Source organism: Pogoniulus pusillus, chromosome 1 (genome assembly GCF_015220805.1).
Source record: "Pogoniulus pusillus isolate bPogPus1 chromosome 1, bPogPus1.pri, whole genome shotgun sequence".
Classification (NCBI taxonomy): Eukaryota; Metazoa; Chordata; class Aves; order Piciformes; family Lybiidae; genus Pogoniulus; species Pogoniulus pusillus.
In genome coordinates, this window is record NC_087264.1 from 11,500,955 (window position 1) to 11,525,159 (window position 24,205).

General features: G+C 40.8%; 1 protein-coding gene across 5 annotated transcripts in view; it reads left to right on the top strand.

Moving 5' to 3' along the window:
- CDC42BPB (CDC42 binding protein kinase beta) overlaps nt 1-24,205 on the top strand; it is a 100,436-nt gene that overhangs the window by 52,764 nt on the left and 23,467 nt on the right. For all 5 annotated transcript variants that reach the window (XM_064168278.1, XM_064167964.1, XM_064168120.1 and 2 more), the window contains exons 6-21: nt 1,912-2,005; nt 2,938-3,138; nt 6,558-6,806; nt 7,751-7,830; nt 8,766-8,932; nt 9,422-9,541; nt 11,342-11,475; nt 14,477-14,719; nt 17,636-17,746; nt 18,186-18,430; nt 19,458-19,563; nt 20,101-20,225; nt 20,984-21,089; nt 22,690-22,838; nt 23,436-23,530; nt 23,619-23,698. In XM_064168278.1, the coding sequence (XP_064024348.1) occupies nt 1,912-2,005; nt 2,938-3,138; nt 6,558-6,806; nt 7,751-7,830; nt 8,766-8,932; nt 9,422-9,541; nt 11,342-11,475; nt 14,477-14,719; nt 17,636-17,746; nt 18,186-18,430; nt 19,458-19,563; nt 20,101-20,225; nt 20,984-21,089; nt 22,690-22,838; nt 23,436-23,530; nt 23,619-23,698 (2,305 nt within the window). The remainder of the gene's footprint in view (nt 1-1,911; nt 2,006-2,937; nt 3,139-6,557; nt 6,807-7,750; nt 7,831-8,765; nt 8,933-9,421; nt 9,542-11,341; nt 11,476-14,476; nt 14,720-17,635; nt 17,747-18,185; nt 18,431-19,457; nt 19,564-20,100; nt 20,226-20,983; nt 21,090-22,689; nt 22,839-23,435; nt 23,531-23,618; nt 23,699-24,205) is intronic.

Consider the following 24,205-nt stretch of genomic DNA (forward strand, 5'->3'; position numbering starts at 1 on the left):
CAAATGCCTCCAGGGAGCACTGTTACTTGTCAGCCACTCAGGCCTCCAATTCCCCCCAGACTTCACAGAGTGCTGGGAAAGGAGGCAGACAATCTCTGGCCCTATGTTTGCTCCTCTGGACTATCTGTGTATCTCCAGCACTTCTTGTCTTGGCAGGAGACTCTAAGGTGTAGGTAGGATGTCTCATGGTGTGCAGTCTTAGCACAATGTCACGCTGGCTGCGCAGGCCACTTGCGTGGAGGCATTTAGAGCCTGTTCCTGGTAAACTTGGTTTCCAGGCAATTCAGGAGAGCTAACTTACAGCTTTAGCATAATGCTGCAGAAGCTAATGGCAGATTCACTGCCAGAAACAGAGCAATAGCAAAAGGTAACAGCAGAACCGAATACAATGGCAGAGCATGTTGCATTTACCTGCATCTCTCTTCTTATCAGTGTAGCCCACGACTAATGGGCCTTTGGACACAGAATAGCCAATCAGAATGGCAGTTATCCAAGCTTGACCATATTAGGTGAAGCCATAGGCTTGCTTTACCCAAATTTGGGAAAAGCATAGGCCTTGAACAAGGCAGGCACAAGCTAAGTGTATGTACCTTGTTTATGACAGAATGTAAACAAGTCTGGGCAAGTCAGAGTCCTTAGGCTTAGTGGCTCCAGATTCTTTTTCCTCTTTCCTGTGGCTGCCTCTCCCCAAAACAAAAGGAGGGAGAGCAGAAAAACATGGCCGGGCAAGCCAGGACATGTAAGAAGCTTATTTGGGGCTATCAGGCCTACCGTGACAGTTGGACTAGATGACCTTTGGAGATCCCTTCCAACCCAAACCATTCCATGATTCTAACTGACCTGCTACATCTCTGCACAGGAGTGAATCAGTGCCTGTGGGGGGCGATAGGAATGAATGGCTCTGAACCCGAAACATACACTTCAAAGAGATGGGCTTAGTGATTGGAATGGATTAGGAGGAAGCATGTTTGCTTTGGAGAGGATTTCAAGGATCCTTTAAGGACTTACATGACTGCTAGCTGTAGATTGGAACCAGTAGACCTTGGAGAAGAGATATTAAGCTTTACTGAACAGAAGCAGTATTCCCTTAGGCAAGTGAGAGCTGTATCCAAAGCAGAGCAGAGATGTGTTGGATGAGATTGACTAATGCTTCAACTGGCACTGTGAGCAATGTTCTTTACAAACAGACAAATTGGTGTGTAGTTGTATATAAGTTTTAACAGTTCTCTGCACTCACTGAGCTTGATTTCTAGTTATGGCACCGTAAGGAAATATTGATGGCACCTGGAACTGAAATGTATGGAATAAGTTTGACAATAGAAAATTAGTGCATTTATTGGGAAAGCACAGTGAGAGGGTCTAGTCTTCTGAGTCAGCAGAGTAACAGCTGCATGTACATGGGTTGCAAAAGTCTTATGGTATCTGTAGAGGCAAATGCATTGTGAAGTAGTATATTGACTAGCAATACTTGCAAACAGAAATGGCATTTAGAAAAGCAGTGGAAAAATCTTCATACATACTAAGTTGGAAGTTATAAGTCTTGTCAAAAACACTTGAAATTGAAACATTGCCTTTTCTCTTTCATCTTCCTTGCCTCTAAACAATACATTATGATGCATGTAATCTTGAAATTATGTTGAAGAAGTAAACTGCCTATCTGTTGCACTCAGTATGACTCACTGTAGTTACTCTGCTTGTCCAATTTGAGCTTGAAAATCTGATGTAATCTTAAGGTTCAGTGTCACAAAGTTTTAAGTTGGGCAGGAGGAGAGTTTGTAAGTAGCACAATAGAAAGTTTTTATCAGCGAGTATCCAACATAAAATTCTTTGTTATTCTGATGCAAGATTAGTCCTTGCAAGAATAGCTAATACTATATACTTAAACCTTTCCACCTCTTTCTTTTATAACAGGGACATAAAACCTGATAATGTTCTGTTGGACATGAATGGCCACATACGACTGGCAGACTTTGGGTCCTGTCTGAAAATGAGTGAAGATGGCACAGTATGTATGAAGCAAAATTTAACTGGGTTGCTCAGTAGTGAGACCTTTGAAGGTGACTTGATGGTCTTACAGCAACTAGACATTGTCAGTGTGCATCAAAGAGCTGATGGATTCTAAGCTTATTGACATGCTAAAAACTAAGGGAAGATTTTAGAACTCAACATATCTATAAACCCATTATTTACATCTTCAGCTACTTGCTTTAAGGGCTGCAACCTTTTACAGTTAGCCTTTACTATGTTATGCTCTCTTTCATGTTTTCTGCTACTGGTCATTTGAATTCTTGTGGGAGTTTTAACAACTGTCTAAAGGCCTTTCTTGAAAAAAATACAAATTTGATGTTATTTTTATGATGGAGTCACAGGTGACCAGGAGCCTAGAGGACATAAGTAAGCCCAGCTATAATTTAATGTGGCTACTGCTGTCAAAGACAATTAATAAATATTTCTTGGAATGTATTTGCAAGAAAAGATCAGCTAAGGAGGGTATAGAGGGAAACAGTGGAAAAGGCCAAGGTGCTTAATACCTTCTTTGCCTCAGTGTTTAATAGTAAGACCAGTTGTTCTCCCGACTTCATTGTTGTTCATTTCAAATTTAGGCAGCCAATTACAATTTTCAAGTGTAAAAAGACAGAAAGGCAAAATATATTCTCCTCTTGTCTTTCTGCCTTCACAATGTCTGTGATTTATTTTGGGGTTCTGCTGTTTTCAAAATAAAAAACATCGACTGATTTTCTGTAGAAGGAGACTGAAGCTTAATATTTGTTGTCTGATATTTTCTAGTAGTTTCTTTATTTTATTGCTGTGCTTTGATAAATCCCTTTATTTTCCAGAGTCACATCCTGGTGTTTGTCAGAACTAGTAGTGTGTGAGAGAGAAGGTTGCTGAGAGAATGTAAAAACATAGGAAAATGATGTTTGCCTTGTTTTTAAGGTGCAGTCATCAGTAGCAGTGGGTACACCTGACTACATCTCCCCTGAGATACTGCAAGCAATGGAAGATGGAATGGGAAAATATGGACCTGAATGTGACTGGTGGTCACTGGGTGTCTGCATGTATGAAATGCTGTATGGTGAAACACCCTTTTATGCAGAATCATTAGTAGAAACTTATGGGAAGATTATGAATCATGAAGTAAGAACTCTACTGAATCTCTGTGCCTTCACTGAGTTTATAATATTTACAACAAATCTATTAGCACTTAAAGATTTTGAAGTGGTTGTGGTTCTTTTGGTTTCTCATGATGTTTTAGAGGCATGTTGTGTAAATTTGTTGGTTCAGGTTTTACAAATGTTTGCTTCTCTGAACTGCAAAAATTGCATGCCAAATGGAAATTTTGCTCTAGGTGCTGATGTTCTTACTGGAAAATATAAGCAGTCATCATAGGATCAAAATTAAAACCAAGTCTCATGTTAGGCCCATTGAAAATTTCCTCCTGACTGTGTGGGAGAAGTGAATAAATGTGTTATTTACACAGCTGTGCACATTTGCTGTCACACTGATAACAGTCCAAAAAAGGGAACAGACAAGTCAACCACTGTAGACATGAGCTGTGTGAAGAACATGAGCTCAGGAGAGCTGCCTGGAGTAGAAGTGCTAGAAAAACATGAACTTGAGCTGTATGAAGATCATGAGGCCAAAAGATTTTGTCCAGGTCAATGTCATAGAGAAGCATTGGAACTTCTGGGTTCATTTTGAACGTTACAGAATGAGAATAAAACAGATCACAGGATGTCAGTGGTTGGAAAGGACCCAAAGAGATTGAGTGCAATCCCCTTGCCAGGGCAGGACCATAAAATCTAACTCAGGTCACAGAGAAACACATCCAAACAAGCCTTGATAGCCTCCAGAGAAGGAGACTCCATAACCTCTCTGAGGAGCCTGTTCCAGTGTTCTGTGACCCTTACAGTAAAGAAGTTACCCCTTGTATTGAGGTAGAACCTCCTGTGCTGCATCTTACACCCACTGCAGAGCCTGTGTGTTGTGTCCTGCCCACCCCCCCCGGCCTCCAGCCTTTAGATATTTATAAACATTTATTAAATCCCTTCTCAGTCTTCTCTTCTCCAGACTAAAAAGCCCCAGGACCCTCAGCCTCTCCTCAGGCAGTGCTCCAGTCCCCTAATCATCCTTGTAGCCCTCCCCTGGAGATGCTCCAGCAGATCCCTGTCCCTCTTAAACTGGGAGCTCAAAACTGAAGGCAGTACTCAAGATCTCACCAGGGCAGAGTACAGGGGGAGAACCTCCCTTTATCTGCTGGATACACTCTTCTTAATACACCTCAGGATCGTGTTGGCCTTCTTGGCCACAAGGGCATATTGCTGTCCCATAGTTAACTTGTTATCCACCAGCACTCCCAGGTCCCTCTCCACAAGGCTGCTTTCCAGCAGATATCCTCCCAACCTGTACTGGTGCAGTTTATTATTCCTCCCCAGATGCAGGACTGCATTTGTCCTTGTTGAACCTCATTTAGCCAGCTCTTCAGTCTGTCCAAGTTTCACTGGATGGCTGCACAGCCTTCAGCTGTGTCAGCCAAGCCCACCAGTTTGGTGCTGTCAGCAAACTTGCTGAGCAGACACTGTCCCCTCATCAATGTCGTTAATGACGATGTTGAACTGATCCCTGGGGGACTCCACTGGACCTGGCACCATTGATGACTGCTCTTTGAACTCTGTCTTGTAACGAGTTCCTAATCCACCTCACTGTCTGCTCTTCAATTCATAATGTCCTTTCAAGAGCTGTGTTAGGAGAATGTGTTTATATGCATACTCATCCTAAAGAGACAGAAACTACTGCACAAGGTGTATTGTTTCATTTTCTTCTCCCCAGGATGAGTGTGGTTTACCATGATTATAATGCTGTGCTCTCAGCAAGGCACTGATGGATAAGACATGTAATCTTTCCCAGAGCTGACACCCTTGATGTGATGCAAATTACTCTCTCTCTCTCTCTCTGTTTAATTTCTTCAATTAACTAACTGTTTGCAAATGTAACCAGTATAAGTGCTGGCTACCCAGCTCTTAAACTACTTGGGTGGAAATTTGAAGCTGCTGTCTTACAGACTTAGTATTTTAATCTTGATTTGGACACACAATGAATATGATTGTGTGTTTTTCAATGGAAGTTTTAAAGTTTCATTTCAACTATGGTTGGTCCCTAATGATTTCTTTTAAACTTGAAAAATTGTGTTACAAAAAGAAATATATGTGCTGCTATCAGAAAAAAACCCCAAACAAACAAAAAAGTACCAAACCAAAACAAACTAACAATAATAAACCTAAAACAAACAAAAAAGTCCCAAACCAAAACAAACTAACAAAAAAAACCCTAAACAAAGCAAAAAACCCCAAACAAAAACAAACTAACAAAAAACCCCAAACCAAACAAAAATACCAAACCAAACAAAAAACCCCAAACCAAACTAACAAAAAAATCCAAACCAAAACAAACAAAAAAAAAACCAAACCAAAACAAGCTAATAAAAAAATCTAAACTAAAACAAACTAAAAACCTGAACCAAAACAAACAACAAAAAAACCCCAACAAAACAAAGCCTCAAACAAACAAAAAAGTCCCAAACAAAAAAAACTAACAAAAAAATTCAATCCAAAGCAAACAAAAACCTCCAAAACAAACAACAAAAAAACCCCCAAATTAATAAAAACCCCAAAACAAACTAACAAAAACAAACAAACAAAAAAAACCCAAAGAAACAAAAACCCAACAAAACAAACTAACAAAAAACCAAAACAAACTAAAAAAAACCCCAACAAAACAAACTAACAAAAAAGAAACCCAAACTAACAACCCACCAAAAAACTCCCCAATAAGAGGAACCAAACCAAAACCACAAGAAGACAGATTAAAGCCTTTCCTAACTACACAGTAGTAGTAGCAAATTAAAGTGCAGAAAGGTTTTCCCAATTTTTGTCTAGAGTAATTTCAGATGTTAATGGCATAAACATTGGGTTTAGATCTGTTGATTTATGATAATACAAGTTTTAGCTAAATGTAGGGAATATTTTGGTAAGAAAACCAACTATTTATACATGAGAAAAATAGATCTTTAAATTTAACAGTGCTTTTTAAAACATTGACTATCATCATGTCTTTTAAAGAGTTGAAATGAATGAAATCTCAAGAAATTAATCTTCAGGGGATCAGTCATTTTATGACTAAGAACACTAGCGAGGGTCTGCCTTTATTGTGTGAACTTTAATGTATTGTAGTCTGTCCAATTCTCATATATCTCAAAAAGAAGTTTACTTTTCCTACTGGAGTTATGATGATTGGAGATCCTTTCAAACAGATCAGTATTATTAAAGTAGTTGAGAAATGATTACTTGTCTTTGAAATCCATTGTCAGACCAAAACAAAATATCAGTGAATGTATGGCATTGTGCTCTTCCACTGTTTGCTGGAACTAGAGCACTGTTTGACTATTCATTTCCACTTTTATTGGTGTAATGTAGCATGTTCTTTTTGAAATCACTGCTGAAGGTTATGGAATGGATTCCTTCTCTAAAATTCCTCTGTTTGGTTTGTTTTCTTTTCAGGAACGATTCCAGTTTCCATCCCATGTTACAGATGTATCTGAAGAAGCAAAAGATCTTATTCAACGACTTATCTGCAGTAGGGAACGTAGACTGGGACAAAATGGAATAGAGGATTTTAAGTCTCATGCATTTTTTGAAGGACTTAATTGGGATAACATCCGAAATCTAGAAGCACCTTACATTCCAGATGTTAGCAGTCCTTCTGACACCTCAAACTTTGATGTAGATGATGATGTGTTACGAAATCCAGTGAGTCTGTTTTTGAATATTACTAACACAGATGTGTGCACTTGCTGCACTGCGAGGTAGTACTGAGATGCACTGCAAGGTAGTGTAAGAGATGAAAAACAAGTAAAGTGTGAAAAGTTCTAATTTTTAATCTCTCTCATTTTGGGTTAGCAGAAACAGAAAGCTGCTTTTCTAAATGGTAGCACTTGCCAAAGTGGACTACTGTTATGTGATCCAAGTTAAAACATACTTAGATGGGAAAAAATTTTTCCTTAGTTGCCCTTTTAGTTTACCTTTACAAGGATGTAGTATTTGCTTTTATTCCTTTTCAAGGGTGAAAACACCCCAATCTGTCTTCAGAAATACACATATATTCTTCATGCAGCTTGTAGTCACAGGTGTGCAGGTGAGAGAGCTCACGCTGCCACTTCTCCATTCACTTGAGAACCAGGAGGTTGGTTTCTGGAGTGGGGATATTGATGCTTGCCTCCTCTATTTCTATTGTGTAGTTGTTTACAAACTTGGGTCAGGAGGAGCAGAGGACTTTTGTGGTTCACACACTTGTATTCCAAAATTTAAGAGCTTTTTGGTTATATTTCTATCTATAACTAGCATGCTAAAACCAATAGCATGTGTTTGGGTGACAACTCGCTTTTAATTAGGAACTTGACATTTCAAGTTTTCTTTTGCTGATTGCATTTTGTTTTGAACTTGCTGAAATGCTGCCCTTTCAAGTACTACTTCAAGAGGCTCCTACATTCAGGTTGTTATATAAAGTGACCTGTCTGAAATAATTTGCTCTAGGGACAATGAAAGGCTACACAATAAAGTACAAATACTGCCTGTCAGTTGGTATGTGCTGAAGAAGTCTGTTAGCTGTCTCTTTTTAACTGTTGAGGCTAAATAAAATGCCTTTAACTCTGTGTGACTTCTCTTGGGTTTTCATGCATGTTGTTTTCATGCAGGAAGTGGTGCCACCAAGTTCTCATACAGGCTTTTCCGGATTGCATTTACCATTTGTTGGGTTTACATACACAACTGATAGGTAAGCAAAGGATATATTTGTTATACTTGTTGCATCTAATTCTATAAACATGTAGAAAGGTTGATGTTCATAGGTGTACCTGGGGATAAACTTTTACCCCTTTTTTTTCCAAATGCCTAAATATATTTCAGTCATGCTTACCAAGTTTAAATGGTTTTGTATTTAACATTTTATCTGTTTGAAATGAATGAATGTTCAGAGACTGGATGTGTCATTTGCAATTTAGTATAAACTTGATGTTCCAGCCTTGAGAGACTGAGAGCAAGTTTTGTCCTTGTAGCATATCTACCAGGAAAAGTTAAGGATTAAATCATTGCTCCAAAGTCCTCGTGGCAGACCAAGTTAACATACATTGCTCTGTACAGGAACAAAGTGTTGTCACTTCGCCCAGCTCCAAAATTACCTGCTTCTGACTTCAGAGGTCCCTCAGACATATACTTGTCTCTGATCCTAAGGTTATTCTGCCCTGTTTGCTACTATTTTTTCCCCTTTGTTAATCTGTGCAATACTACTTCAGAAAGAACACAGCAAATGAATCTTATCAGAGTGAAATCTTGAGGCTCATCCTATCTTTGTCACATTTTCAACTTTTGAGTTGGTGTCTCAGCTCTCTTAATGCAGGTACACTTACCTGCTTACTTTATTGTCACATAGTAGTCAGCTTTGGCATATGAGAGTTAACATCTTAAATTGCTTTAGCAGCTTCTGATGAGTATACGTCTGTATTATTAGAATGCAGGTATCCTAATCCTACAGCAGTATGCACAATTACTAGGGAATAGCGGCTTCATCCACACTGGTCTCAACAGTATCAATTAGTGCACTAATTGTTCTCGTAAATTTAAGGAATGTATTTGGTGGAATCCCAGCATGGCGCTGCTAGAGACTGCTGTGAGTATTTATTAAAGTGTTCTAACTTACATGTTTGTTTTCAGCTCTTTATCTGATCGAGGCACTTTAAAGAGTGTGATGCAGCCTGAGACTGTGACCAAAGATATGGAAGGACAGCGCGAGTTAAAGAACACTTCACAAATAGAAGGCTATGAAAAAAAGATACGGAAATTAGAGCAAGAAAAACAGGATTTGAACAGAAAGCTGCAAGGTTAGTGGTTTACTTTTGTTTAGATTCTTTATTCTGCACATTAGGAGGAACTGGAATATATGAGGGAGCTGGGGTTGTTTAGCCTGGAGAAGAGGAGGCTCAGGGGTGACCTTATTGCTGTCTACAACTACCTGAAGGGAGGTTGTAGCCAGGTGGGGGTTGGTCTCTTCTCCCAGGCAACCAGCAACAGAACAAGGGGACATAGTCTCAAGTTGTGCTGGGGGGAGGCATAGGCTGGATGTTAGGAGGAAGTTCTTGCCAGAGAGAGTGATTGGCTTTGGAATGGGCTGCCCAGGGAGGTGGTGGAGTCACTGTCTCTGGAGGTCTTCAAGAAAAGCCTGGGTGAGGCACTTAGTGTCATGTTCTAGTTGACTGGCTAGGGCTGGGTGCTGGGTTGGACTGCATGATCTTGGAGATCTCTTCCAACCTGGATGATTCTATGATTCTGTGATATGGTTGAAAACTTTTCCTTCCTTTTCTGATTTTAAGAATCTACACAGACAGCCCAGAACCTCCAGGGTCCAGTTTGTGTTACAGTAAACACAAGCCGTGATAAGGAGATTAAAAAATTAAACGAAGAAATTGAACGGTTGAAGAACAAATTAACAGGTAAGGAAGGCTCTAGCATGCTTCTTATAGTAATGCAATTTATTTTGCTGCTCTTGGTAACATTATTTACTGTGGTTTTGCAATAAATAGAATTAATCTTCTTGAGGTGCTAAAAGAACAAAGGGTTTTTTTAATGTCATTCAATATTAAAAGACGTTGCAGTGTTCCAGATGAGTGCTTAACTTTTTCTTCTACTTCCTTGGTTTGATAACATATACTATCATGTGGAGTCTAGAGTGTAATGAATTATGTGGATGGGTTCAGTTAAGTATTTTGTGTGATGCTTGTTTCCCTGGAAATCTCAAGAGATCCTGTTCATTTACCCTCCTTTTTTGAGGGAGTATTTTTTGGAGGGAATGTGTAATAATAATTCACATTTAAATATTTCCAAACTCCTGCTCCCTTTGTATTTCTGTCTGGTGATGCATTAATTAGGAAGCACTGAGCAGTGCAGAAAAACAAATACTGGCATCTGTCCTAGGAGAAGACTGACTCATCCATATCACTGAAAATCTGTTGCTTGATGATGCTGTTAGTTTATCCATACAAACCTCCTGTTAACATCTAATTTTTAAGTGTGAATCAGAGATAAACAGAATGAGAGCCTTGAATCCTAATGACTTGGCTGAGAGGCTGGTATGGGCCTGTAGTACAGCATTAAGTGAGTTCAGATGCTGAGTTGTTGATTTATGTTGTTTTCACCTGCAGTTTGCCAATACACCCCCTTTGTAGGTACATGCATTGCAAAAGGCAACTGATCTCTCTTATGTAGATTATCCTTCAAAAAAAACACCTATTTCTGTGTATTCTGGAATTAGATTTGAGTCAAAATAGTTAGATTAAGTTGCTGCTTCTGCAAATGCTTCAGGTTTGTCTAGCTCCTAAGTAGATGATGTCTGCTAAATATAAAATGTAGCAATAAGGTTTTTTTAGTAGTATTGGTTCTTGTAGGGTGGGAAGAGGTTTGTGCTGAAGTGAGAAAAGGAATGGTACTTTAATCGTTACAGCAGTGCTTGGGGTCCCTGGATACACAGATCAGATTTCCTGTTCTGTCACAGACATCGATGGAGTCAGACTGTTACTCTCTGCAAAAATTGTTATTTATTTGATTGAAGGAAGTGGTAACTAAAACCAAATGGAGAATGACAGTTCATTTTATTACCAACTCTAAGACTGAGCAGAAACTTATAGAGGTGATTAGTTTATTACTCTTCAAGGTGATCATTTCAAATCACATTTGTTTAATTTTCTGCCAACAGTAAAGAGAAAACTACCAGGGAACATAGAGCCAGGAATATGAGCAGTCAGGTCTCCAGCCTGCCTCATACAGGATGATGTTTCCTTACCAGATGGTTAGCTCTTATCTACCATAGGAAATAAATAGTCTTTTCCTGTCTCACTGAATACACTAATGACTGATTGTAGCCTTATTTGACATATAATGAAAACTATTTAGGAGACAAATTACTAGACTTGGATTTAGAACAACTCCAATTTATTTCAGTGTTTCCAAGGTCTAGGAGTTGTATGCCTCAAAAACAAACCAAAGCCCTGTTGCCAGGACTTTTTCACTTAATTGGATCTCAGTGTTCGAGAGGATTTCTTTAATGTCTGAAGACAATTAAAATTATTTGGAGGTGTCGATGCCCCCACAATTACTTCAAACAGTCTAACATGGTGGGAACAGGAAAGGAGCTGTTCTTCTAAGCAAAGTGGTGATGCCAGTTTGCTTCAGTAACGTTGCTTGCTTTATTGGTGTAAATTTGGTACCTGTCACCTTTAATATGTATTAATCTACAGATATAAGTAAGCTGGAAGGACAGCTTGCAGATGCAGTAGCTTTTCGACAAGAGCATGAAGACTCCATACACAAGTTGAAAGGACTAGAAAAACAGTGCAGAATACTACGGCAAGAAAAGGAGGACCTTCATAAGGTATTGATCTAAAGACAGATATGTTTTAAATGGGTGTGCTAGTTTGAAGCAAGCTAGAATGTTTTGGTGAGAAGAACTAGATTACAGGCTGTGAAAGGCAAACAATGGTGATGTCTGCTTCACTCATAGGCTTGCTGAGATGTATAAAAACAAAAATCAAAACATAGATAAGGCACTTCTGCTAGGGAGCTCTGAGCCACATCTCTCTCTCTAGCCTCTTTGACTAACCCACTTTGCTTCCTAACCCCCTGGCTGAACCTCCATTGTTCCTTGGGACTGGGGTAAGGTTGAGAGGGGTAAGAGGAAGGTAAAAGGGCAGTCGGAAGCCCCTCCTGGGGGCTCAGGTTTCTGGGAGGGCTGTTGTGTTCCTACATTACCTTTTACCTTGTATATTTCTGTATATAACTGTATATACTGTAAATATCTGCTTGTATATTCTGCTAAGCTGTAAATAATAAGCTTCATTCAATTTCCAGAGCTGGCTGAGTCTAGTCTGGGTGATTTCCAAAGTGTGGGGGGGGAGGGGAACACCTAAACCCTCACAATTGGTTGTATAAAGCAGTTACAGGACAGTTCTGTTGCAATTTTATTGGTTTAAATGTGACTTTTAAGAAGTAGACTAGTTAGTCTACTAGCACATTAATTTCATATTGCTCATGTGAAATTTGGATGGACCCCAAAGTAATCCATGAGGTTTGTGTCCACTGGTATTTAGCAGTATTTCTTCTGTCTGTTAACCTCTGGTAAGGATTATTTACCAAAGTGTGTAAACAGCAGAGAAGGCAAATCTGCTTCTCTTGGTTTGAGCACATGCCTTTTGGGAAAGTATTAGTGCTCCAGCAATGTTCCTATGAATGGCCAACATTTTTAGAAGTCTTTTGGTCAGTATACATGTCTATTTTTGATACTTTATTACTTTTTTTTTCTCCCACTCCCAAATTATTTTCTGGGGAATATTGAGTTTTTTATTTTTATTGCAAGAGGGATGTGGAGATGCTGGAGCATGTCCAGAGAAGGGCCACAAGGATGATCAGAGGGCTGCAGCACCTCTGCTATGAGGACAGACTGAAGGAGTTGGTGCTGTTCAGGCTGGAGAAGAGGAGGCTCCAAGCTGACCTTCTTGTGGCCTTCCAGTATCTGAATGGGGCCTCCAAAAAAGCTGGGGAAGGACTTTTGAGGCTACCAGGTACTGACAGGACTAGGGGGAATGGAGCAAAGTTGGAGGTGGGGAGATTCAGGCTGGACGTGAGGAGGAAGTTGTTGAGCATGAGAGTGGTGAGAGGCTGGAATGGGTTGCCCAGGGAGGTGGTTGAGGCCCCATGCCTGGAGGTGTTTCAGGCCAGGCTGGATGAGGCTCTGGCCAGCCTGCTCTAGGGTAAGGGTGTCCATGTCCATGGCAAGGGGGTTGGAACTGGATGATCCTTGTGGTCCCTTCCAACCCTGACTGATTCTGTGGCTGTATTTTAATCTTGTGAATTTTTGTTAACTTCTTGCTGTAAAGGAAACAGCTTTTATACATTAAGGTATTAGAGCTTCATAGTTTGTCCTAAGGCATCTTTCTCAGTTTTCTAAAGGTGTTTCAAAAGGTCTGCCACAGCACCTCAGTGCTGATATGGTATGTTTGATGACTTACCTGAATATGCTGTTCACTAAAACATACCTTTAAAAAAGGTTACTATTCTGCAGGTATGTGGTGGTAACCTAAAACTAAGTTATTTGTAAGTTAAGTGGCCTTGTGTAGTCAGATCTGTGAGAAAAACTTCTGGGACACCAAAGGTACTCTTGGAGCTGCCACACTAGGAGCAGAATAACTGCTATCTTGCTATGTTGTTGATGCTGCTTAGTCAGAAGAGAGAAGAAAAAAGTGTAAGAATTACAAATAATATTTAAAGCTACGTGAGGCAGTTGAGCTGTCAAGTCGTGCTTGTATAGGCCCAGTTCCTTTCTTCTCTGAAAGAGATGAAGTCTAGTTGGAGGCCTGTAGCTAGTGGGGTCCCACAGGGGTCAGTTCTGTGACCGGTTCTGTTCAATATATTCATCAATGACCTGGATGAGGGCACAGAGTTCACTGTCAGCAAGTTTGCTGGTGACACCAAACTGGGTGGAGTGGCTGGCACACTAGAAGGTTATGCTGCCATTCAGCGAGATTTGGACAGGCTGGAGAGTGGGGCAAAATTTAATCACATTCAGCAAGGACAAGTGTAGAGACCTGCACCTGGAAAAGAACAACCCCAGGTATCAGTGCAGGTTGGGAACTGACCTATTGGAAGGCAGCGAAGGGGTAAAGGATTTGGGGGTCCTAGTTGGTGGGAGGTTGACCATGAGCCGGCAATGTGCTCTTGTAGCCAGGAGGAGTAATGTCATTCTGGGGTGTATTAGAAGGGCTGTGGTCAGTAGGTTGAGAGAGGTTCTCCTGCCCCTCTGCTCTGCCTTGGTGAGGCCACATCTGGAGTACTGTGTCCAGTTGTGGGCCCTCCCGTTCAAGAGGGACATAGAACTGCTTGAGAGAGTCCAGTGCAGAGCTGCAAAGGTGCTTAAAGGAATTGAATGTCTCTCTTATGAGGAGAGACTGAGGGAGCTGGGGCTCTTTAGCTTGGAGAAGAGGAGACTGAGAGGTGACCTCATCAGTGTTTATAAATATGTCAAGAGTGAGTGCCAGGAGGATGGAGCCAAGCTCTTCTCAGTGATTCCTGACGACAGGACAAGGGGCAATGGTTGGAAGCTGAAACATAGGATGTTTCATTTAAACGTGAGGGGAATTTTTTCCCTGTGAGGCTGACAGAACACTGAAACAGGCTGCCCAGGAGGGTTGTAGAGTCTCCTTCTCTGGAGATATTCAAAACCTGCCTGGATGCGTTCCTGTGAGATCTGGTATAGGTGATCCTGCTCTGGCAAGGGGTTTGGACTGGATGATCTTTCAAGGTCCCTTCCAGCCCCTGACATTCTGTGACCTAAAATGACTCTTTTTAATACTGTATCTTTTTTTCATTCTCTAAACCAGCAACTTGTGGAAGCTTCAGAGAGATTAAAGATGCAGTCCAAAGAATTGAGGGATGCCCACCAACAAAGAAAGCTAGCTGTGCAGGAGTTCTCTGAGCTCAGTGAGAGGATGGGAGACTTGCGGTCTCAAAAGCAGAAGCTGTCCCGGCAACTTCGCGACAAAGAGGAGGAGATGGAAGTGAGCATGCAGAAAATTGATGCTATGCGACAGGACATCCGGAAATCAGAGAAGATCAGGAAAGAGGTAGCTTGATAAAATGTTTCAGCTGCTGCTTACCATTGTTTGGAATGGTGTTGGCAATTATTAACTCTGTCCGAAATCACCCCAGAAACTCTTCCATTTTTCTTTGCTATGATTCACAAATTAGATCTTGAATTTGTTCCTAAATGTTTTACTGATGGGTCAGGAAATATTTATGGGTTTGGATATTCAGGCTGATTTTTAATCTGGAAGAAAGAAACTATTGATGCTACCTGTCCAGCTTCTTAGTTCTTGTGTTTTGATTCTTGTAAACTCTGACAGTATGAAACTTAGAAGTCTTAATGTTCTCACATCCTTGAGGTTGGAGTAGTCCGATGTCGTTTATTTTCTTACACGTGACTTTTTCTCTCTAACTGGAGGGAGGAGTAGTGACACAGACTAAATGTGTGGTTTTCTTACCTCTCTAGAGGAAAGGAAGTTGTGCAGAATGTCTGTAATATCTGTAAGTTAGTTTCTAATTAACACACTAGGCACTTCACAGTTCTACATGAGATGAAGTGGATAACCAGAAGAGGGCATACGAAACAGCTATTGTGGTTATTAAGTCAGTGTTTTAATCACTGAAAAGTAATCAAATTTTATGTATTCCCTGGGTGAAGCATAGACTAGAAATTCAAGGGCCTTATAAACACTGCCAGAAGTCTTCTAGCAAATTGAATTCAGAGGTTGGAACGCTGAGAGGAATAGGAAATCATGCCTGATTAACAAGTGGCTCAGAGGCTGGTGCCACCAACAACATTTTGGCTTCTTTGATCTTGGGGAACTTTATATGGCCCCGGCTCTGCTAGCGACAGATAGGGTACAGCTGTCTCAGAGGAGAAGAACAGTCTTGGCACTGGAGCTGGTAGGGCTTGTTTAAAGGGCTTTAAACTAGGCTGGGAGAGGGAGGGGGTTAAACACAACAGCACTAGAGACAGACCAAAGGAGACTGAGAGTGATAGGCCAGAGACAGGGGTAAAACCAGCAGCCCAGCTAAGGGTATGTACACTAATGCACACGGTATGGGTAACAAACAAGAGGAGCTGGAAGCCTTGGTATAAGAGGAAAACTACAATGTTGTCACCATCACCAAAACGTGGTGGGATGACTCATGCAATTAGAGTGCTGTAATCAATGGGTACAGACTCTTCAGGAGAGACAGGTGAGAGAGAAGGGATGGAGCAGTGGCCCTATATATTAGGGATGCTTTGGATGTCATGGAAGTAGAGATTAAGGATGATCAGGTTGAGTCCCTATGTGTAAGAATTAGGGGACAGGCCAACATGGCTGACATCCTGGTTGGAGTCTGTTATAGACTACCCAACTAGGAAGAAGAGGTTGATACACCTTGAGTACTGTGTCCAGTTCTGGGCTCCTCAGTTCAAGAGAGATATTGAGATACTGGAATGTGTCCAGAGAAGGGCAACTAAGCTGGTGAGGGCCCTGGAACACAAACCCTGTGAGGAGAGGCTGAGGGAGCTGGGGTTGTTTAGCCTGGAGAAGAGGAGGCTCAGGGGTGACCTCATTGCTGTCTACAACTACGTGACACCTGTAGCCAGCTGGGGGTTGGTCTCTTTTTCCAGGCAACCAGCAATAGAACAAGGGGACACAGTCTCATGTTGTGCCAGGGGAGTTATAGGCTGGATGTTAGGAGGAAGTTCTTCCCAGAGAGAGCGATTGGCATTGGAATGGGCTGCCCTGGGAGGTGGTGGAGTCACTATCCCTGGAAGTGTTGAAGAAAAGCCTGTCTGAGGCACTTAGTGCCATGGTCTAGTTGACTGGATAGGGCTGGGTGCTAGGTTGGATTGGATGATCTTGGAGGTCTCTTCCAACCTGGTTGATTCTATGATTCTATGAAAATAGAGTGAATTTCTCAGGTTTTTGTCCATGAATAAGAGGCTTGGCAATGTATTTGATGCATAGTACTTTGGCTTATCATCTTGAGGCCATTTAAGAAGACCTTTGCAAGTTGAATTTGAATGCAGAAAAGCAAATTTTATTCACCTGGTCAGATTTTTAAATTGCCACTGTTTCTTGAATTAGCAGTTGCCTTAGTTGCCACTGAATTTGAATTGTGTTTCTGATAATCTTTCTGAGGTTGATAAATGCATGATCAAGCTTATTTTGTTCCATGATTACAAGGTAAAAATGCTCAGTCTTCATTTTTTAAGAATTTTGCAATAATTTGGCTTGAAGTTTGGTATTTTTAAGCTTCATTAATAGCACAGAGCTGACCTGTCCTCATGGGACACTGTTGTCTTTCACAACTGCACTGACTTTCTGGTGCCATTAACAGAAGCTGTGCAGTTATCCCTGCACATACTTCACATAGTTCATACCTGTATAAAAGTCACATAGTAAGAGTTTTGCTGTGTGAAACAGATGGATGTCTGGATCACAGAAGGCAGAACAATTATTGTGACAGCCTGAAATGATTGTTACAGTGGTGCAACATGAAACAGAAATAAGGAAAGCTTGCTGTTTGTCCATATGGAGGAAAGGAATGATGCAGATTGCACTGTATTATATCGAAGGGCTCTGAGGTGATCTTATTATGGCCTTTCAGTATCTAAAGGGGGCCTACAAAAAAGCTGGGGAGGGACTTTTGAGGCTATCAGGGAGTGACAGGACTAGGGGGAATGGAGCAAAGCTGGAGGTGGGGAGATTCAGCCTGGACATGAGGAGGATGTTGTTCAGCATGAGAGTGGTGAGAGCCTGGCGTGGGTTGCCCAGGGAGGTGGTTGAGACCCCATGGCTGGAGGTGTTTAAGGCCAGGCTGGCTGAGGCTGTGGGCAGCCTACTCTAGGGTAGGGTGTCCCTGCCCATGTCAGGAGGGTTGGAACTAGATGATCCCTGTGGTCCCTTCCAACCTTGACTGATTCTATGAAAATGACTAAATTTAAATTACCCTTGTTACAGCTGGAAGCCCAACTTGAAGAAGTGGCAGCAGAAGCATTAAAGGAACGCAAGCTTCGTGAGCACAGCGAAGTCTTCTCCAAACAACTGGAAAATGAATTGGAAGCTCTAAAGGTTACCTTTTTTTTTGACTAATGTTTTCTCATGTCACAGGAGTTGCAGTAGTTTTGTAATTGTGGGAGAATTAAAAACTGCAGCATTAGAAACCTCACCTAACCTCTTCAGTTTTATTTGCCTTTTTACTTGAAAGATTTTAATATCTGCCTGGACACTGATGTGTTGAAAATGTCCAATGTATGTAAATTCTAAACAGATTATAAATCAGTGTGGTCAGAATCTGTTATCTCTGCAACCCATTTAAACATCTTACTTAGGGTCATGTAAGCAGAACAGTCACAGGGAGTGGTGCTTGTAGATTGGCACCATTTAAATCATTCAGTGTCCAAACAAATTTTTTTTCCCAAGTCCTACCATTTGGATAATTTCAATTTCAAATGATACTCTCGAAATACAAAATCATAGGCTACTCCTGATGGTTTTTCTTCTTCTGCAGCTGAAGCAGGGAGGCCGGGCAGCAGGTGCCACACTGGAACATCAGCAGGAACTTTCCAAAATTAAGTCTGAGCTGGAAAAGAAGATCTTATTTTATGAGGAGGAGTTGGTCCGACGAGAAGCATCACATGTCTTGGAAGTAAAAAATGTGAAAAAGGAAGTACATGATTCTGAGAGCCATCAGCTTGCTTTGCAGAAAGAGATCATGATATTAAAGGATAAACTAGAGAAAACAAAACGAGAGAGGTAAGCTTTTGGTCACGATTCATTAACTATGGATGCGGATGACTGTGGTCCAAGCTAGGAGCAGGTGTTGATCTGTTGGAAGGTAGGAGAGCCCTGCAGAGGGCTCTAGAGCAGATGGATGGGTGGGCAGAGGCCAACGGGATGACATTTAACAAGGCCAAGTGCAGAGTTCTGCACTTTGGCCACAACAACCCCAAGCAGAGCTACAGGCTGGGGACAGAGTGGCTGGAGAACAGCCAGGAAGAAAGGGACCTGGGGGTACTGGTGGAGAGTAGGCTGAAGATGACCCAGCAGTGTGCCCAGGTGGCCAAGAGAGCCAGTGGCATCCTGGCCTGCATCAGGAACAGTGTGGCCGGTAGGACAGGAGAGGTTATTCTTCCTCTGCACTCAGCACTGGTCAGGCCACACCTTGAGTACTGTGTCCAGTTCTGGGCTCCTCAATTCAAGAGAGATGTTGAGATGATGGAACATGTCCAGAGAAGGGCAGCAAGGCTGGTGAAAGGCCTGGAACATAAACCCTACGAGGAGAGGCTGAGGGAGCTGGGGGTGTGCAGCCTGGAGAAGAGGAGGCTCAGGGGAGACCTCATTGCTGTCTACAACTACCTGAAGAGAGATTGTAGCCAGGTGGGACTCAGTCTCTTCTCCCAGGCAACCAGCAAGAGAACAAGGGGACACAGTCTCAAGTTGTGCCAGGGGAGGTCTAGGCTGGATGTTAGGAGGAAGTTCTTGCCAGAGAGAATGATTGGCATTGGAATGGGCTGCCCGGGGAGGTGGTGGAATCACCATCCCTGGAGGTGTTGCGGAAAAGCCTGGCTGAGGCACTTAGTGCCATGGTCTAGTTGACTGGATATGGCTGGGTGCTAGGTTGGATTGGATGATGTCAGAGATCTCTTCCAACCTGGTTGATTCTATGGTTCTTTTTGTGTAAGTATTGCATTGGATAGGTATCTGCAGGTTGGTATTTCAATCCCAGTCTACAGGTTCAGCAGTGTTGGAGTGTGTTTTTATTTCTTGTCCTTCTCCTTAGGCACAGTGAAATGGAGGAAGCAGTAGGAACAATGAAAGAGAAGTATGAGCGTGAAAGATCTATGCTCTTGGAAGATAACAAAAAGCTAACAACTGAAAATGAGAGGGTAATTATTTTAGGAAACAGTTTTAAACAAAACACAACTCTTACTTTGTTCCTTTCTGATGTTGATGTCTACTCACTGATAGTAACGGGATCTGTGAATGTTCAAGCAATAGCTGAAAAAAAACAAATGTAATTTTTGGCATGGAAATGTCAAATCTGGCTAAAGAGTAACTTTAGCTTCTCAACATTGCTCTTTGTGAGATTGATTTCTACAATTCTGAAGACGCCACTTTCTGATTTCATGACAAAAAAGGAAGTGGCTTTCTTGTGGCTCATAGTTGAACCTTGTTCTTCTCCACAGCCTCTACACTGACTTTGTCTTTTCTGTGGTTTTGGTTTATGCTGTGTTGAACTGTCAATGTGTTCTATGCTCAGGAGCAAGTCTCCAGTTTCACGAGGAAAGAACCCCTTTTAGCTCTGCATTACAACTTCTAGATAGCCCAGGATGGTCTTGTGTTCAGATTCCATAGGTATGCAGACACACACCTATGCAAATAGTCTGAAACTAACTTAACTGAAATGATTTTTTTTGTTTCAGCTCTGCTCTTTTGTGGACAAACTAACAGCACAGAACAGACAGCTAGAGGATGAGCTCCAAGACCTAGCAGCAAAGAAGGAGTCTGTTGCTCACTGGGAAGCTCAGATTGCAGAAATTATTCAATGGTGTGTGCTGTTTAAAGATCCCACATGGCCACTCTGGATTTTTGAAACAGTGATTGGCTTATTTAGGTTTTAATGTATAGCAAGGCCTTTTCTCTCTGTCCAAGATCATATAAAGCATGGCTCTTCTAAGTGGTGATTAACTCTTTCTTTTCTGCTTTCTAGTATTGCCAAGTAGTAATGACAGTGAAATTGTTGGATGCTATTAAGTACAAAGGAGAGAGTTTTGCTCTCAGCTTACTTCAGTCTTTTAAAGTGATCGTTAAGTCACCCCATTTGGAATATTTTCATATATTTGTTCAGGAAGATGATGATGATTTTAAAGGTTCATGTTCTAGAGGACCTCTTGCACTTAATTCATAGGTCAGGTTTTCCCTCTGTTAATTTGTTGTTTTAGCAAGCTGTCTGCAAGCGCACGCGAGACAAAAAGACCTTGAAGGTAGCCCTTCAAAAATTTGAGCAAGCAGTATGTATGCAGATCATGATCTAAACAATAACAATGAATCTGAAGGGAAACTTCAGTTTCCCTAGCAACTGCCACAATCAAGAGAATCAGATAAAAGAAATATCCAAAGCAGACAATCTAAGATGTATTCAGTTCTCTCTTGCTGAGAGGGTTTTCCCTGAGCTGCCCATTCTTGTTATGTCCCTAAATCTAGTGCAGACACTATGATTGTTTAGTAGTACAGTAGTTTGTTAGTACATTTGGTGCTGTGGGTGATGAAACTATTAAGTAACAGTTTTCTGTTGTTGCACAACAGGGTAAGTGATGAGAAGGATGCTCGTGGCTATCTCCAAGCATTAGCTTCCAAAATGACAGAAGAACTAGAATCATTGAGAAGTTCCAGCCTGGGGTCACGAACACTGGTAAGAAATCAGAAAGCATTCAGAGTGTCCTGGGAATATGTATGAAGCTACTTTATTTTTAGTTTCATCTGTCTGTCCATAATCAGAATTCTTTTCTAATAAATCCTCTGCTCTGCATTCTAGTTTTTTTTGTCTATTGCTTGTGAAATCCATCTAATCAGAATTTGATAATTAGAGGAAGAGGTTGCTTCATACTAACAGCTTCCATTACAAACTGCTTTAAACAGTGCAGAGAGAAGAAATAATAACTTAAACCATCATAGGGGAATACAAAAATGTATCTGACTACATTAGCTGCAAGTGAACAATTATAATTGCTGTTGCAGTGAGAAAACAAAAGTAAATTCTTTTTGCAAACAGTTATTATTTGGTTGATGTTACAAACTAGTGACACTGAGAGCACATAGCCTTATTTACATGCAAAATGATGAGATTTTATGTCATCATTGTCCCTTACAGTAGTAACATGAGTTTGAAAATAAAAATCTGCAAAATGTAGGAGCTCTCACAAAGGAGTGTGGTTTCAAAGATAAAAATGCTGTTTTGCCTTCACAGGTACTAAATACCTGCATAAGGAAAAAGAGAGCCATTTGTAGCTAGGCATAGAAGCCCATGTCCCTAGCAAAGCTAGTCAGCACGGGCTGCTGTGTAGTCCATCTCCTGCAGCCTTGTGTAGATCAGAAGTTACTCACCCCTTCCAAACCTCTGACTGAGAGACAACAAGAGAATGCCATGACTTCCTGGATGATTCCTTGTCACATTTGCCCACATCATTGAGAAAATTGTAATATTAAGAGGTGCAGTAAGGAGAAATATCGGATCAAATGCAGTTGGCATTTTCTTCTTGGCTAATGTCAGAATAAAAGAGCACTGTTCTTAATATTGCAACTGATCTTGTAGCTTCAACAGAACCTGATCAAGGGCAGTTATGTCTCAACATAAAAATTGCCTCTTGTTTTCATGGCCCTTTTTTCCAAGGTCATGTATGACTAGAGAGGTATCCATTAGGGGATACCACAAATGTAGTCCACACTGAAAAATGCCTGGAAAAGCTCAGAATATTGGCTTCTGAGGGTAGAAGAGCAGAATTGCACAAATATATACTACTTAGCAAGTATAAGAATTGTTTAGGCAAATATTCTAGGTACCTTGGGGATCTCAAAACCCAGATTATTTTTTTCATGGTTTTGCCACTCTTGCTATGTTTTAAATTAGTTTGTTTTACATTAAATATTGGCACTTGTCTCACATTTGTAAGTGGAATATGTCACTGTGCACATTTTATGAACTTTCTCTAGACTGAACAACAAAAACTAACCATTTTCAGTGGGTTCTCTCAGTTTGACTCTTGTGTTCAGTAATCCAGCATTTTGGATTCAAGCATCTCATTAGGGGTTTAACAGACATAAAAATTACATATTACTGCTTTTTTGTGTAACCAAGTCTGACTATGGACTGATTTCCCTGCAGCAGGTATACTGTCTACAACTAATTAAAAGAGCATTCTCTGAATCAGTGTGAAAACTAATTTATGTCTTTGAACAAGAGCAGAAATCTCTTTAGACAGTTGATATTAATATTCTGTACCTTACTGCAACAGGATCCACTTTGGAAAGTGCGACGCAGTCAGAAGTTGGATATGTCAGCTAGGCTGGAATTACAGTCTGCCCTTGATGCAGAAATTCGTGCCAAACAACTAGTACAAGAAGAGCTACGAAAAGTTAAAGATGCAAACATATCTTTTGAAAGGTAATAAGGGCTTTGGTTCTGTTTGGGATTTAATGTCCTGCTCTGAACTGCTGACTATACTAGTAACAACTTCCTGAAAGTAGCCCCTTGTGCTGGGAATGTTGGCCTTTGGCAGAAAAATCTCATTCTGCAGATGACACATTTCTTATGTAGTCAAATGGGAACTGTAAAAATGTCTTGAAGTAAACATTTCACTGTTTTGAATAGCTTGGTAATAAGATACAGATCTTGGGCAGCTGAGGGGGGAGATAAAGGCTAATTCAGTACTTTTTCTTAGGCTAAGTGGAGATTAGACATATTATTGGGAAATAAGAGTCAAAATATTATTAGAATAATTTTGTTTGGCAGATATGTGCAGTGATAGCAAGAGTCTCATACAGTTTTCTCTGTCTGGTGCTAAATTGCAAGGTGCCTATTCAAGGGCAAAATCAATTAGCCTTAAAAAACCCAACATTTTAAAAGTTGACCACTGCTTCTCAAAAGGAAAGAAGCATTTTCCAAAACTGAGGTGTAAGACCAGAAGTGAACAACCCTGTGCACTGACATTCCTGCTTTTGAGATATTTCAGATGGCATTTTGATCATTTTGTTACTCTAGCAAATTAAAAGAATCAGAAGCAAAAAACAGGGAACTGTTGGAAGAGATGGAAGGTTTGAAGAAAAAACTGGAAGAAAAATACAGAACAGATTCAGGTAATTAAAGTTACTGTGTTTTAACAAGAGTTCTGACACCACCTACAACGTTGTCTTTCAGTTAAGCCTGTTCTGCTTTGTGTTTTAGGTCTCAAACTTCCAGACTTTCAAGATTCCATTTTTGAATATTTCAACACCTCTCCCCTTGCACGTGATCTAACTTTCAGAGTGAGTTATTACATAAGTATAAAAGTGTGATCACTGAATTATATTTTTATGGCCTAAAAGTAGCAGTTGGGCACTATATGGCATGTTTGGATCTGACATATTGGCCAAATTAGTGTGACATGAAATTGGATGCCCAGTAGATGTCAGATTGCTTGGCATTTTGCAGAGAAGCTGGCACTTTTGGGAAATATTCCCAGAAGTTCACATTAATTATTTCCCATTCTAGCTGCTTTGATCAGGTTAATCTCAGACATTTGGCTAAATAATGTATATGCACAGCCTCTTACAAATAAGGGATTAAATGCTTCACAGTTGCAAGTTGCTGGCTAATACAGGGAAAGATATTCAGAGAGTTCAAGGAGTGTTTAAACAGATATGTAAAATTGTTGGCTCCAGATCTTAATGGAGTGGTTACAGTAGAAGGAACTGGGAAGAGAATCAGAGGACCCACAGCTGTCGGTATAAGTTTGTCATGACACACCCTCTGATCCTTAGTGAACTAATCAT